Raw genomic sequence first — 16920 nt, forward strand, 5'->3', positions numbered from 1 at the left:
AAGTTAGTTAGGATAGCTTCCTAGGATCTCAAAACGTCAAGATCTGTTGAAAATTCGATTTCGAAAATTGGACCGGAACCAAAGATCCCTTTTTTTTGAAAATTTTTAATTTTCTTAGCGGGAAATTCAAAAACTGTATAATTGTCTGCTCCAATAGCGTATTATCAAAAAATTTCTAAGGTAATAATGATTTCAATTAATAGGTCATCGTAAGATCAATTAAGGTCACGTCATTTTTTTATTACGTCACTTCCGGTACTTGATAATTTCATAATTTTAATAAAAGACCCTAAAATATTTGGTTTTACTTAAGACCATTCGATCTTCCGGGATTCTGGACCAAAAACTTTACCCGCGAATTCAAATTACGCGCCTTTTTTAAATATCTCAACTATCGATAATCGCTTACAAAGATGGCATCATTACCGAGTAATTTAACATCTACACAACACAATGACAGTTAATTTTTAAAAAAGCTCTTCTAATCTCCACGTTTTAGTCTAGATCAGATATAGATTTATAAATTAATAACAAATTTTTAAATATTCAAATATAAATAATTTAAATAAATATAACAATAATGTCAGCAGATAATTTATCATTTGTATCGATGCTCGTAGACATGGGATTCTCCAAATCTCGCTCGTAAGTTCATTTAACCCTAAATAACATCAATTATAAATATATTCAAATTATAACCTCATATTCATTTGATTCCAATTGAAAACAAAAATTCATTTGTTGTTTTTTTTTAGCGAGAAAGCTCTCAATGCTACCGGAAACGTTGGAGTCCAACCTGCTATGGACTGGTAATTTATTTATTTATTTTTTTTTTTTTGTTTAATAACGATAATAAAAAAAATTTTTTCCAAAGGTTATTTTCGAACCCCGAAGATGAAATTTCTGAAACGGGAACAAATCCAGCTGACAATAGTCAGCCAACACCAGAAGCATCTTCGTCGGGAGCACAAAGTAATTCTAAGACTGAACCCGCCACTGAAAACCAGGAAGCGAAATCACTTAAATGCGACGTGTAAATATTTTTTTGATATTGAGATGAATTTTTTTTTGACAGTCAGATTTTTATTGATATTTATTGGCTACAGATGTGGGAAATTATTCAAATCCTCACTAGAAGTTGAATATCACGCGACAAAGTCTGGTCATGACAGTTTCTCGGAGAGTCTTGAAGAAAAAAAACCGCTTACTGAAGAGGAAAAGAAAGAAAAGTTGAGGCAACTGGAGGAAAAAATGCGACAGAAGCGAAAAGAAAGGGAGGAAATGGAAAAACAAGAGATGGTTGTTAAAGAAAAGATGAGAATTAAGTCGGGAAAAGAAATGGCTGAAGCGAGGAAAAAGTATTTTAATTTTTTTTTTTTTTATGTATTTACATTTAATTTAGTAAATTTTAGTAAATTTGATCGCTTAAATATTAAATATTTTTTTGAAAAAAAATCGAAAAAATAGTTGACTCTGTGGACCAACTCCAAAATTTTCCGCTGTTTTGAAACTCAAAATATTTTTGGTAATTTTTTGAGGTCAAAAAATATATATAATTTGTTGAAAAAAAGTAATTTTTTGTCCGACGATATTTTTGGAAGAAGAAATTTAAATTTTATCAAAATCAGAAACAAATCAGTCGAGTGATTTATGAGCTATGTAACAAAAACTTAAAAAAAAAATGTTTTTTTGATTTTTATTTTGAGTATAACTTGTAAACTACTTTACACACACACGCGCGCGGGCGGACGTCCGTTTCAAAATAGAATAATTTCCTAGGACTTCAAAACTTCAAGATCTGATGAAAACTCGATTTTTGAAAATCGGACTGAAATTAATAACTTCTCTTTTTTTGGAAATTTCCATGGCGGGAAATTTAAAAATATTTAGTAATTTTTATTTTTCGTATAACTTGTAAACTACTTAACTAATCGACTTCAAAATCTAATCAGTTCTAAATCATACTGAAGTCTTTCGATTACCGCGAAATTCAAACTCGGACAAAAAAATTTTACTTACAAACCCACATGCACATACGCGCGCGAACGTCCACCTGAAAATAATCAGAATAATTTCCTAGGACTTCAAAACCTCGAGATCTGATGAAAACTCAAACCAAAATTAATAACTTCCTTTCTTTTATGAAAATTTAAAATTTTTTTAGCGGGAAGTTTAAAATTTTTTTTTTGTCGTTACTCAAAAATGACTCAGTTTAATTTAAAAATATTTAAAAAAAATGATTAGTTTTTAGTTTTATAAAAAATTTGAGTTGAGAAAAATATCAAATAATTAATTAATAATAATGATAATTTATTTAAAATAGAATGGAAGAGTTGGAAATGAAAAAATTAATAGAACAGCGTAAACGTGAAAAAGAAGAGGACAGACTCGCCCGTCAAGCGATAAGAGAAAAAATAGAAGCTGACAAAGCGGCTCGTCGCGCAAAAGCAGCCGCTGATTTTGGAAATCTAGTTCCTGCTCCTGCTCCGGCTCCAGTTCCTGTAGCAGCTCCAGCTCCGGCACCCGCAGCTCCTAAACGCGAATACACCGAAACTAGACTGCAAATCCGACTGACCAACGGTGATACGCTCACCCAAACCTTCGGAGCCAAGGAGCAGCTGTCCGCCGTCCGACTCTACATCGAAATAAACCGAACAGATCCCCCAGGTCCATTCAATTTATTGACCAGCTTTCCAAGGAAAATTTTCTCCGGTGACGACTATGACGCACCACTAGACGTTCTTGGTAATTTATTATTTATCTTCCGCTGACGTAATTGAGATTAAAAAATAATTTATTAGTCTAGATTTTAGTACTAAAGTCCATTTATTTTTTTTCAGGTCTTGTACCATCAGCTGTCGTAATTGTTCAGAAGAAAGTCGAGTGATAATTATTTTTTTTATAATTACGATACGATAATTTTAATAATAATTATAATAATAATGATAATGAAAATAATAATGATTATGTTGGGGAGTTGCAGTTTTGTAAGTAATTACTTTTTAAACAAATTTTTTTTAGTGACGTTTAAATATAAAACTGCATGGTTTATTATAAATAAGTGCGCCAGTGACATTTATACATAATATTTAAGTCATAGTAATTTTCTATGATGATTTTAAATGGATTAACATTCAAATTAATAAATCCAAAGATGGCATATATTTATTTTATTTATTTTTTTTATTGATATACTCCAGTCAACTACCCGCCATAAGCCTGCCCATAAATCTCTCTCCTTAATCGGCAGGTACTGAGTCCAAACAGCACCACTTAACCACTTTTTTGAGTTTCGTAGCAGACATCCCGTTATAAGCCTCCGTTAAAATTACATAAATTATAAACTAACAATAGCAACAAAATATATAAATTAATTATGAAAATTTACTATCGATCTTTCGCGGATAATAATTTTATAAATATTAAGTTAAATATTATTTATTGGTGATAATTGTAATGATTAATTACAATTAAAGCTTTTGTTACAATTTAAAAGTTTTATTGAGCATTATGTTGATCAATAACAATTATTATTATTATTACTTTCATTAATACCCTTGTCATTATTATTTTTTACATTACAATTATTATTTGTGTAAAAAGATAAGTATTTATTTTAGCGCTATAAGCACTAGAAAAATCGGGACACTGGCGCATGTGACAAAACGTAAATATGACGTTTAAAATGATATAAAATAAACACAGGCTTATAACGAGTAGTCGAGAACAAAATTAAACGCGCGGGAAGACTGAAATTTTAAAAAAAATTTACCCTGTTCTAGACCAGGCTCATAACGGATAGTCGACTGTATTCAAAAATTTTCTTTATAATCTCAGGCTTGAAATTTTATTTTACGATTTTTTTAAAAAAAGTCTCAAAAATTGAAAAGTAACTATGAAATTTTTTTGAGATTTTTTGAGGACGTTGACTTTAATTGGATTTCATTTTACGTGAAATTTAATGGACTTAAAAATCTATTTGTTAAATTAAGTAAAAAAAAATTTCAAAAAAAAAATTTTTGAATTCCTGATCCTTATTCATGTGAATACAAATTTTTTTATCCCATCACAATCCAATTCAAAGTCATAATTTTTTATGATGATTTTTTTTTTGTTTTATCAAAAAGTGATTTCATATGATGGACATTCAAAATTAATGTCAAGTAGTTGTGACATAATTTTTACACTTGAAAACTTTATCATACAAAAATAAGTCGAAAAGTAATGAAAGTTATTAATCCATGTTTGCAATTGAAATAACTGGGGCTCGATTGAGATAAGATTTAATCAGTCGATAGTCCGTTAAATTGTATAAATTCATAAATATGGACTTTTAAAAAATATAAAATTCATATTTTTAATTCATTTTAATAAAAAATACCAGCCGTCGATTTCTTTAAAATTCATAATTTTCCTAATTATGATATATATCCCAGATATTTATTGAGCGAATTAATTTAGTAAAATTTTATCCCTTAATGCTCAATATTCAAACTTTTTTCCAAAAATTTAATCTCATTTTTATCATAAATTCAAATTTAAAAAAAATAAAAAATGACTATAAAAAAATAGAAAATTTCTTTTTGTATAAAAATATGTGACTTTGTTCTATTTTTAATTTTTGAACTAAATTTTGTTGCAAATTATTTGAAAATAAATTTACTTTGACATAGAATTGATAAAAAATTTGAAATTTCAAAAAAAATTTAATTATTTAAAAAAAAAAGATCAAAATTTTAGCTCAGAAATTTGAAAATTGAAAAGTTATCGGTTTTTTATAAATATCTCTGAAAATATCGAGTTTTTCGAAAAAATGTAAGATACCTTTATTGTAGAGCTTCAAATTCTCTACAAAAAAGGTATCTTTCAATTTTTCAAAAAACTCAATAGTTCCTGAGATATTTTGAGTTTAAAATTGTCTAGGGTCTCGTGAATTCCACGGGATTTTTAAGAGTTCATTTAAATTATAAATAATTATGGAAAATTCTGCTATTAAATTAATAACTAAACCATTATGGCACTATACAAAGTTGGCACTGCTCCCGGATAAATAACTTTCTTTTTCCGAGCACAATTTGTTGGATAATGGGCAATATTATCACAATCAACAAGATTAAATTGTTTATCCATACAAATCCGTATTTCAAATAAATAGCTCTCTTTGGTTTTCTGAAAAAGTAATGAACAAAATTATTATTTAACAAGTAGATAAATAATTAAGGTATGCGAATTGTTTAAACTCCAAAATTATTCATGCTTTCGAATTATTCGACAATTTTTGAATAGTTTTAAAATTTTCTTTTGAACCGCTTGAAATTTTAATATTTTTTATAACAATTCAAATTTCTGTCCGAGGTAAATAGAGCAGAGACACTAAGGTGGTCTCAGACGCTTCATTAAAAGCTTTTTTTTTAATGAAAAAAATACGTGGGTAATTTTTTCTTTTTAAGTAAAAGAGAACATTTCGATACAATGGCGGTTTTTTTTAAATATCTCATGAAATATGCAGATTAAAGGAAAAAGTCATAGGAACAATTTTGTAGGAAATTAAATTCTTGACAAAAAAGGTCATATTCATTTTTTTTATAAAATGTATATTTATGAAGATATTTTAAAAAAACTTTTTCAGATCTTATTCTTATAATGCTCAACTCAAGATCTAAAAAAGTTTTTTTTAAAATATCTTCATAAATATACATTTTATAAAAAAAATGAATATGACCTTTTTTGTCAAGAATTTAATTTCCTATAAAATTGTTCCTATGACTTTTTTCGTTAATCTGCATATTTCATGAGATATTTGAAAAAAACCGCCATTGTATCGAAAAATGAACTTTGATCTGAGGCACGTGTTCTTTTTACTTAAAAAAAAAAAAAACAAATTCCCCACATATTTTTTCATTTAAAAAAAGCTTTTTATGGGGAGTCTACGAAAATTTAATTTTTAACAACCACCCCAAGAGACGAATTTCCAAAAAAATTATTTTTGATTACTCCAAAATCTAAACTCACGAATAATTTGAAAATTTTCTGACTATTTGATTTTATCAAATTATTCAATAATTCGATTTAAATCGATTCGCATACCCGAAGAAATAAACTTACAGAATTAGTAACGCATTCAACTTGGCAATGTTTGCCCAAAACTTTAGCGACTCCATTCAAAATATCTTTTACTAAATACTCTTGTCCTGGGAAAATATTTGCTTTAGCCAGGACATGTTTCATGTCATATTGATCCAACAACTCGAGACCTTTTTTAAAATATTTAATTTCATTATTAATTTCGGGAATCACTACAGCACAAGTGCCGTGTTTTTCCCACTCGTGTCTCCAGAACGAGTAGGGTTGAGTTCCATTTTCAACGTCAATCCATTTGGTTTCAAGATCCTTTTGAATTGGCGCCAATTGTTGAAAATCAAAATGCATTGACGGGTTACAATACGCTGGACCCTCTTTGTGGAACTGCGTTGGCCATATTCCGTGAATCGTCCACTCTTCGTCACGTGGCAAATTGCATGTATGATTCATTGAATTTTCTTTCCATGTGTAACAAACAGTCTCAGGCCAGTGCTGAGTGAATATTAATAGATCAAAGTCATTCGATCCAATGAGTTTTTGTAATCTTGGTTTAATTTTTCGCCTCAAAATTCGTCTAAAATTTATTTTATTTTTCTTTAAATTAAAATTAAAAAAAAAAATTTTATTTATAAAAATTTTTATTTTTTATCTCTGACTCAACGGTAGATTTTTTTTTTATAAATAAACTATAGATTAAATATCGATAAAAAATCAATTAAATTTTTTTTTCATCAATTAATTAAAAAATTAACAGAATAATAATAAATTTTTAAAAATCAGAAATTGAAAAATTTAAATAAAAAACAATTTTAAAAATTATACATAAAAAAAAAAAAAATAAATTTTAAAAATTCGAAAATTCAGCTTAAATTTGTTCAAATTAATAATTACTAATTTTTTTTTTTTTTAATGGAAAGTAATTTTCATATCAAAATTCACAGAAAAAATTTTTCTTTATAAAAATTACAAGTGATTAAAAAATGTTTAGTTTTTATTTTATGTCTGACTCAACAGTAAAAATAATTTTTTTTTTTATAAATAAACTATAGATTAAATATCAATAAAAAATCAGTTAAAATTTTTTTAATCAATTAATTAAAAAATTAACAGAATAATAATAAATTTTTAAAAATCAGAAATTTTAAAATTTAAATAAAAATCAATTTTTAAAATTATACATAAAAAAAAAATCAATTTTAAAAATTCGAAATTTCAGCTTAAATTTGTTTAAATTAATAATTACTAATTATTTTTTTTTTTTTTAATGGAAAGTAATTTTCATATCAAAATTCAAAGAAAAAATTTTTCTTTATAAAAATTGCAAGTGATTAAAAAAATGTTTAGTTTTTATTTTATGTCTGACTCAACAGTAAAAATAATTTTTTTTTTTTATAAATAAACTACAGATTAAATAATAATAAAAAATTAATTAACAATTTTTTAATCAATTAATTAAAGTCTGTAGATTAGTAATACATTTTTTTTTTAAAATCAGAAATCAATTTTTTTTTTTTTTAAATTCAATTGTAAAAATTATAAATCCCTCAGTAAAAATTTTATTATAATTATTTACAAACAATATTTTTTTTTTAATGACAATCAGTTCCCTTGTTCCGACCATAAAAAAACTAAAAATACCCCAAGATATTTTTAAAATAAAAAAAAAATTTATTTCTATAAGAAATGGCTAAGCCATGAAATAAAAAAAAATTACATACCCATCAGTAATTAATAAAATACTCAAAAAAATAAAAACAAATATAATTTTCATAATTTATTTATTTAAAAAAAAAAAACTAGATGCACAATAGCTTAGATCCAAATGCTTTGAAGTAACCAGCATCAGGATAAACTTGTAATGGAGTACAATCCCCTCTACTTCTATTTGTTAACTATAACGGCCTCGCATTCACGTGTACAATAAGTACAATAAGTGCAATAACTCCCTACTCCACAAGACACTTAACTTTTATTTGTAGAGATGGAATTTTGTATTCTTAACTTTTTTACCTGAATCTCACCTGGTAAAACTAAACTGTTCTGTTTACTTTCCACGTCAATTCTTAACTCTGTTTTAATTCTTTACATTTAATTTCGAAGCTCAAAAAATTTTTTAAGAATAAAAAAAAATATTTATAAATTTTTTATTCTTTTTTTTTATTCATTAAATAAACAATCGGTTTTTTACGCGGGCAATTTGTTGGGTAATTAAATATATCATTACAATTTATTAATTTAAATTTTCTATTAAAACATATTTTCACTTCTGATAAATAAAATTCTTGAGTTTTCTGAAAAAAAAAAAAATTTAATTTTTTTAATTGTTTTTTCGATTAAAAAAAAAAAAAAAAAAATATATATATATATATATATATATATATATATATATATATATATATAGAGAGAGAGAGAGAGAGGAAGGGCGATCGAAAACGGGTGGGCAAAATGGACCTTATGGAATTTTTTAAAATTTTGAAATTAATAACTGCATTTTTTATAAATATTTTTTTTTTATTATTTACTGTATTTATTTATAATTTAAAATTTTTCTGGTGTCTGTTACATTCATACTCATTTTTTCATGTTATAACTTTTGTAAAATTTTAAGTATCTCAGTTTTTTCAAAATTTTTAATAAAAAAAAATTTTGCCAAAATTGTTCCGTGGACCCGATGTATTTTTGGTAACAAAAAATATATGCCTCTTTTTCGTTACACAGAAAAAATTAGTAATGAAATTATAATCCGGAACCTGGGTCAATATAAAAAATTTTTTTCTCCAAAAAATCCTTCTAGTCTGTATACTGACTGTAGGTTACTTGTCATTAATTTTTTTAGGGGGTTCATTTTGCCCACTTTGGGAACATTTTTTTTTTTATGACAACTGGAAATTTTTTTCGATTCTTTCAAATAGAATTCAAAAGAAACTTCATCGTATTAAAATGCGCAAAAATCCATTATTTTTTTAGCGGTCCCATTTTGCCCCTCCCCTAAATGAATAAAATAAATTAATTTACTTACTATATTGTAAGCACAAGTAATCGAAACATTCTTTCCCAGTTTTTTATTGATGATATTAAAAAACGCCTGTACATTATATTTTTTTCCGGGAGTAATTCGAGTTTTTGAAAGCAAACTCGTGATATTGTACGCATCTGCTAACTCGAGTGATTTTTTAAAATATTTAAATTCATCGTTTATTTCATGAATCCCGATACCGCATGTTCCGTGTTTGTTCCACTCGTGTTGCCAAAGAGAATCAGGTTTTGATCCGGAGTAAACGTTGGTCCACTTGGTCTTTAGCTCCGTTTGTATGGGGGATAATTTGTCGGAATCAAATTCCAGAGTCTTGTTACAGAATGTAGGGCCTTTGCTGTGTTTGGCCACTGGCCACAGACCGTGGATCGACCATTCTTGATCATCAGGTAAAGAGCAATCACTTATGTTTGATTTTTTTTTCCATATGAAACAAGCGGTTGGCGGCCAGTGTTGTGATAAAATTAATAAGTCGACTTTGTTCGATACTTTTGGTTTAGTTATTGGCTTTTGCTTACCATCTTGTGCGCTGTCAGGTCAAGTAATAGTAAATATTAGTTCTTTTTTTATTTATTTGTATAATTACGCGCGAAATTCAATGGAGTTTGAAATTTTGAAAAAGAGTCCTATGGCTCGACAGTTTGAATCCATGTAATTTTTTTTTTAAATTTGATTCAATGCGCACTTGGGGTCTGCATTTTTATTTACTCTTTTATATATATATATATATATATATATATATATATATATATATTTAGAAAATAATTTTTTTTTATTGAAAAAACAAAAGAAAAAGTGACGTTTCTATAAAAATATATGTAACTTTGGTAAATTTTGATATTTTTAATTAAATTTTGAGGTAAATTATTTGAAAATTAATGTACTTTGATATATGAACGATTAAAAATTTTTAATTTTCAAAAAATTTATTTATTTGAGAAAATAAAGTTCAAAATTTTATTGCAGAAACGTCAAATTTATAAAAAATAAAAGTGTGATTAGTTTTTTGTCAATATCTCTGTAAATATTGAGTTATTGAAAAAATTGTAAGATACCTTTTTTGTAGAGCGTTAAATTTCCTACAAAAAATGTATCTTATACTTTTTCGAAAAACGTGATAGTTACTGAGATATTTTGAGTTTAAAATTTCCAAAATTTTCTATAAAAATATATGTAACTTTGGTGAATTTTGAAATTTTGAAGTAAATTTTGAGGAAAATTATTTGAGAATAATTGCACTCTGATATACAATCAACTAAAAGTTTGAATTTTTTGAAAAATATATTTATTTAAGAAAATAAAGTTCAAATTTTTCCCGCGAAATTTTAAAAGATTAAAAAAAGTGTGACTAGTTTTTTGTCAATATCTTTGTAAATATTGAGTTATTGGAAAAGTTATAAAAAACCTTTTTTGTAGAGCTTTAAATTTCCTACAAAAAATGTATCTTATACTTTTTCGAAAAACTTGATAGTTACTGAGATATTTTGAGTTTCAAATTTTCAAAATTAGGTAGAGAAAAGAAGTTTAAAATTGTCTGGGAATTTTTTGGGCTCCGTGTGACCTTTAAGGATTTTATTAATTTGACTATTAAATAAATATATGACCGTAAAAAATAAAATTTTAACTGATGAACTGACGATTAATTATAAATTAATTACATACTTTCCAGTAGAAAACAAAAAAATTGACAGTAAATAAAATATCACAAAATATTTCATATCTCTATAAAAATTTTTCTTTTGCCAAAAGAAATCCAACCGACAACTAAACAAAGATCTAAAAAATTTTACTTATTGATTATTTTTTTATTACTTAACAGAACATTAAACTTCAACTGATTTTCTGTGATAACATTTTATTGCCAATCTAATAAATTTCATTTTATTTTTACACGCCTATTAATGGCTCATATTTAATATAAAATCAATTATCAAAATTACATCAAGTATAAAAAGTTTTTAATAAGTCTATACTGCAAAAAAAAAAACTGATTATTTAAATTTTTAAATATTTTATTTAAAGATTATAAACAGTTAGTAATTAATTATATCATTAAATACATACTATATAACTGATAAAAAGTATTTGGTATCAAATATCTCATCATATAGATCGTATATCAGTTTTAAATTGATATTGTTTTATAATTAATATTATACTAAGTACTTTTATAGATCTTATTACATTTTTACCGTAATTTTATAATCAATAAACATTTTATTGATATTTAAATTCAACTACAGTCGACTACCCGGCATAAGCCTCTTGCTTTTTTTTTTTTTAAATAAATAATTTATTTGAATTTACAAAGAATAAATTTCCTTGAAATCGAGATATTCAATTTTATTCTCTAAATCCAAAATCTCTGGACAACTAAGTGGATAGAGGTCATTTTGAATGCAATCAGTCAGATTGAATGATTTATCAAAACATATGGACACTTGCGATAAAAAATAATACGGCTAAAAAAAAGTATATTTTTAAATAAAATAAAAAAAATTAAATAATTAATTTAAATAAACTTACAAGATCAGCGTGACAGTTGATTTTAATTTTTTTCCCTATTTTTTTAGCAACAGCCTCCACAATATATTTGTGCGTATAATTATTTCCCGGATGTATATTTGCTTGGTCAAGTATTTTAGTCATATTATATTTGTCATAAAGTTCAAGTGTTTTTTTAAAATATTTATATTGAGAATTCAATTTATCAATTGTGATGCCACAAGTCCCATGTTTAGACCACTCGTAGTCCCAAAATGATTCTGGTTCTGAATTGTTCATTACATTTCTCCATTTGGTCATTAGATCAATTTTCATTGGTGCTAATTCAGTAGAATTATATTTTATTGAACAGTTACAAAATGAAGGAGACCAATCTGTATATGAAGAAGGCCATAGGCCGTGTATTGTCCATTGTTTATCATCCCGTATATTGCATCCTGATTTTGGATTCATTTTTTGTGCTACAATGCATACTACCGGTGGCCATGATACACTTAACATTAGTGAGTCAAATTTATTTGGTCTAATGGCATTCGATACATTTTTACGCTTGCATGGATTTGCTCTTCTACCTTTTTTTCTATAAAATTCAAATTCAAATTTATATATATATTTTAGGGTGGTCGTTAAAAATTAAATTTTCTCAGGCGCATAAAAAGCTTCTTTTAAATGAAAAAATATGTGGGGAATTTGGTTTTTTTTTTTTTAAGTAAAACGAACACGTGCCTCAGATCAAAGTTCATTTTTCGATACAATGGCGGTTTTTTTTAAATATCTCATGAAATATGCGGATTAACGAAAAAAGTCATGAGAACAATTTTATAGGAAATTAAATTCTTGACAAAAAAGGTCATATTCATTTTTTTTATAAAATGTATATTTATGAAGATATTTTAAAAAAACTTTTTTCGATCTTATTCTTATAATGCTCAACTCCAGATCTAAAAAAGTTTTTTTAAAATATCTTCATAAATATACATTTTATAAAAAAAATGAATATGACCTTTTTTGTCAAGAATTTAATTTCCTACAAAATTGTTCCTATGACTTTTTTCGTTAATCCGCATATTTCATGAGATATTTGGAAAAAACCGCAATTGTATCGAAAAATGAACTTTGATCGTCCTAAGTCACGTGTCCTTTTTATTAAAAAGAAAAAAACCAAATTCCCCATGTATTTTTTCACTAAAAGGAGACTTTTTATGGACGCCTGAGAAAATTTAATTTTTAATGACCACTCTAATATATACATTAAAGGTGTCCGAATAGTTTGAACTTATACGAATTATTCGTAAGTATTCGGATTATTTAAAATTTTAATATTTAAACTTAAAAATATATATATATATATATATATATATATATATATATATATATATATATATATTTATGACATACCCATTGACACTTGATACTAAAATTATTGAAAATAGAATAAAAATAAATATATTATACTCCATTATTTATTAAAAATTAAGTCGTTTGATCGTTTCGAAAAATGAGTACGAACTAAAGAATAAGTATACAAATTTTTTTTATATATTTTTTTTTGGAAGATTAAATTATAAATATGGAAGTACGGAGCTGTGAATGAACTAAGAGCAGTTAATTTAGTCTGTAAATAAATATAAAGTATCCGCCTTTAATTTTTTCTATTACTGTCATAACAATAGAAACCTCGAATTAAGTTGTTGAGGTCATGAGAAAAATTTCAAAAGTAAACAATATTTATATTTGATGATTTTATTGTTTATATATGTATAATAATTATATTAATATTAATAATAGGTTTCATTTGTATGAAATTGTCTTTTACAAAGTTTTATATTTTATATTTATTGCGCACTTTTATCTCTTTTTTTTGCACTTCATTTTACTTTCCGTAACTTTTCTTCTTTTTGTATATTAATTTTTATATTTTATTAACAAAATTTTCGTCAAAGTTTGGATACGTAATTGGCTTCTTGAGGGGACAATTTGTTAAATAATGACTTATTCCGTCACAATTAATTAAATTGAATGATGTATCGAAACATGTGTAGATCGAATATATATAATGTTTTTTGTTTTTCTGAAAAAAAAAAAGGATCGATTTTTACTACATTACAAAATTAAATTGGTAAATCTTAAATCTATATTACAATTAATTAATTACTGATAATTAATAATTAATATTGACGTCAATTATTTATATTTTTCGTTAATTGAACGGCAGTTTTTAAATTAACAGTTCGAAAAATTAATTTTTTTTTGCAAGATTAGTTTTAAAATCAAGACTTAATTTAAAATTATAGCTTATCTATTATCAAAGATATGACAAATAAAAAATTAAATTTTCTATAATAGTATATTATACACCTAGGACGGAAAGTAAAATATTTCTCCCATGGTGTGTAATGTACTATTATTCATTTTTATATAAATCTGATATTAATCAAATTTCTAAACTTTAAATAATGCAGACGGAAAAAAATAAATATTACTGGTTACTGTTTTACGCAGTAATCGACAAAAAATATAGGGAAAAATTTATTTTAATATGACTGATTCATATTAGAACAGAAGTAAGTCATTGCTTCACATGTACTATTACTTTTCAAACAGTAACCAGTGCTGATGCCATAAGGGCATATCCCGAGAAAAACACCCTTGAAAAGGCATAAGAGCGTATAAAAAAATTTTTTCCAGGAATCGACGTAGTTATGCCTGAAACGGGCAGAAATGAAAAAAAAATTTTTGGTACGCCCTTATGACATCTGTAACGCGATATGACTGGTTAATGTCAACTTTTAAACGGTAACCCTAAAAATATGCGCAATTTTGCTACTCTCTAAATATGCATTAGTGAAATAAGTGAATATCCACTAATCCAGTCCCAATCGTACCCCTCGCGGTTTTGAATCACCCTGGAAACACCCTGGGAGTGGAAACACAGTGGAATCATGGTGGTTACAGGGTGGGTTTGTGCCATTTTATCACCCTGTATACACGGTGTTTCCATGATGATTACACGGTGTACTCACCGTGATTACGTGGAATCATGGTAATAACATGATAAAAACCCCACCGTGTAACCGCCGTGGATCCACCGTATTTCCACTCCCAGGGTGTTTCCAGGGTGATTCAAAGCCTCGAGAAACTACTTTTTGGAATTACTGGTTTAATTTGCACTCTGAATTAATGAATATTCACTTATTTTCACTTATTCACGTTTAGAGAGTATTAGAAAACTCGGTTTCTTTACTTTTGACAAACGAATTATATCTATTACATGAATATAACTATTTTCATGAAAAAGACATGATTCAATGATATTATAAACCATATTTATATTGAAACTCCACATAACTAATATTTTAACATAAGGATGTCAAACAAAATTTTATTGATTTTAAATTCGATCAGCAGTCTGTCAGACCAGGGTTACCGTTTAAAGGTTAAAATAGTCCTCGTTCATAGTTCAAGAGTAAACAAACCTCAGCACACTTTTTGTTAACAATTGCTATGTAGAATGCAAGAACATACTATTTAGTGACAGGAATAGTTTCTTAGATCTCGTAGTTCTCATTAACATCCAAAACAGTGCTCAGTCATGTTTTTACATTAACTACTACTAAATTCATATGTTTCTCAAATATCAAGAATAGTAAAGACAATTTAGTAATAGTTCATGTCAAAACAAATATCCCCATATTTATTTAAAAATTTACAAGTATTTAAATTGACCCATTAATCAAATGGTATTAACCATAAAAAATTAAAACTTACTCGGTCACGAGAGCACAAAATTCTAGCCCGTTTACCCAAACCGCTTTCCACAGCATTCAAAAGTCCTTGAGCGGTATAATTATTTCCTGGGGTAATATTGACCTCATTCAAAATACGCTTCATGTTATATTTGTCATACAATTCAATTGATTTATTGAAATATTTAAATTGATCTTTTATCTGGTCAACTGTGACACCGCAAGTGCCATATTTTTCCCAACTTGCTTGCCATATTTTACCAGCATTATTCTGATCGTCCACGGTTTTCCATTTGGCTTCAAGATCATTTTTAATCGAATCTATTGCTTCGGGATCGAATAATAGTGAACGATTACAAAAATGAGGGCCTTTAGTGCCATTTATTTGCGGCATTAATCCCAATAGACTCCATTGTTTATCTTTTGGCACCGAGCATGTGTTATTTCTATAACTTGCCTTCCATTCAAAGCACGCGGTATCCAACCACCGTTGGTTCAAAACAATAACGTCGATTTTACTTCTTAGTGGAAGAATTTTTGGCAATGGTCTAGGGTTTAATTCATCTGATTGTCTATGGCAAATAATAATAATTCTATTATTTAAATTGTAATTTTGTAATTTTTTTTAAAAATTAGTACATACCCTCCGGCAACGAACAGAATTAATGCCAGCAAAAAAACACTTAGTAATACTTTCATTTTTAAGTTAACCTCCAATATAATTAATTCAAAAAAACTGATTAATCGATCGGTTCTATTTTGTGGTTATACTAATGAGGTTTTTTAAACTATGAGGGCTTATATAGCAGAAAATTGATGATAATTTAGAACAGATAAACGAGATTTGGGCATTGATTGAAATTTTTTCATTCTTTTTAGGTTAATGATGTTTTTTGGAGTTTTCTGAGCGTTAATTGATAATTTATCGGAATTAATGGTCTAGTTTAGTTTTTTATCTTAAATTATTGCATAAATTAGTGGTGTTGTTATTGAATATTTTTCTTAATTTTAACTCTGACATTAATTAATTATTTCAAAATATTTTTATTATTTATCAGTGAGGCGTTAATGGGAATATTTATTTTTTAATCAATTGGATTAAGAACAAAAATCATTTTTTATTTACACATATATTTTTCAAATTTCAATGCTATTTTTTATGCCAAAATTATTTTTCATTTTTTTTTAAATAAAAATTTGAAAAAATGATTGATTTTGTTCTTATAATTTGTGTGTCATTAATTTATTGCTAACTCATTAACCGTGCGGCTGTCGTAAAAAATGTATCAATACTTTTTTGTAGCTCTTTAAATTCTCTACAAAAAAGTACTGATTAACTTTTTTTCTAAATTTAATAGTTTACAAAATAAAACCAATTAGTTAAAATGAAAAAATTATTCATATCGCAAATGTCAATTGACATTAAACTATTAATAACTCATTAATCGTGTGGCTGACGTAAAAAATGTATCAATACTTTTTTGTAGCTCTTTAAATTTTCTACAAAAAAGTACTGATTGGCATTTTACTAAAAATCATTTTTCATTGCCCTGG

General features: G+C 26.3%; 4 protein-coding genes across 5 annotated transcripts; 1 reads left to right on the forward strand and 3 right to left on the reverse strand.

The window, feature by feature from the left end:
* The first annotated feature begins 443 nt into the window (after nt 1-443).
* LOC103573636 (UBX domain-containing protein 1) lies at nt 444-3509 on the forward strand. Its single transcript, XM_008552802.2, has 6 exons — nt 444-645; nt 756-809; nt 875-1033; nt 1107-1358; nt 2324-2745; nt 2841-3509. The coding sequence occupies exons 1-6, from the start codon at nt 581-583 to the stop codon at nt 2885-2887; spliced, it is 999 nt and encodes a 332-aa protein (XP_008551024.1). The 5' UTR covers nt 444-580; the 3' UTR covers nt 2888-3509.
* Nucleotides 3510-4743: 1234 nt separating this feature from the next.
* LOC103573637 (ribonuclease Oy) lies at nt 4744-7981 on the reverse strand. Its single transcript, XM_008552803.2, has 3 exons — nt 7800-7981; nt 6106-6655; nt 4744-5169 (listed from the first exon to the last, which is right to left on the reverse strand). Exons 1-3 carry the CDS (start codon nt 7850-7852, stop codon nt 5005-5007), a joined length of 768 nt encoding a protein of 255 aa, XP_008551025.1. The 5' UTR covers nt 7853-7981; the 3' UTR covers nt 4744-5004.
* A 3244-nt stretch (nt 7982-11225) lies between these two features.
* Nucleotides 11226-13094, reverse strand: LOC103573651 (ribonuclease Oy-like). The gene is made up of 3 exons (XM_014444707.2): nt 13019-13094; nt 11642-12200; nt 11226-11577 (listed from the first exon to the last, which is right to left on the reverse strand). The coding sequence occupies exons 1-3, from the start codon at nt 13078-13080 to the stop codon at nt 11419-11421; spliced, it is 780 nt and encodes a 259-aa protein (XP_014300193.2). The 5' UTR covers nt 13081-13094; the 3' UTR covers nt 11226-11418.
* Nucleotides 13095-13345: 251 nt separating this feature from the next.
* Nucleotides 13346-16151, reverse strand: LOC103573638 (ribonuclease Oy). Of its 2 annotated transcripts, none has more exons than XM_008552804.3 (3): nt 16010-16151; nt 15389-15959; nt 13346-13691 (listed from the first exon to the last, which is right to left on the reverse strand). In XM_008552804.3, the coding sequence occupies exons 1-3, from the start codon at nt 16063-16065 to the stop codon at nt 13533-13535; spliced, it is 786 nt and encodes a 261-aa protein (XP_008551026.1). In that variant the 5' UTR covers nt 16066-16151; the 3' UTR covers nt 13346-13532. The 2 variants fall into 2 exon arrangements, with proteins under 2 accessions (XP_008551026.1, XP_008551028.1); XM_008552806.3 differs by having other exon boundaries at nt 15389-15938; nt 16010-16149.
* Nucleotides 16152-16920: the final 769 nt, after the last annotated feature.

Source organism: Microplitis demolitor, chromosome 9, assembly GCF_026212275.2.
Source record: "Microplitis demolitor isolate Queensland-Clemson2020A chromosome 9, iyMicDemo2.1a, whole genome shotgun sequence".
NCBI lineage: Eukaryota > Metazoa > Arthropoda > Insecta > Hymenoptera > Braconidae > Microplitis > Microplitis demolitor.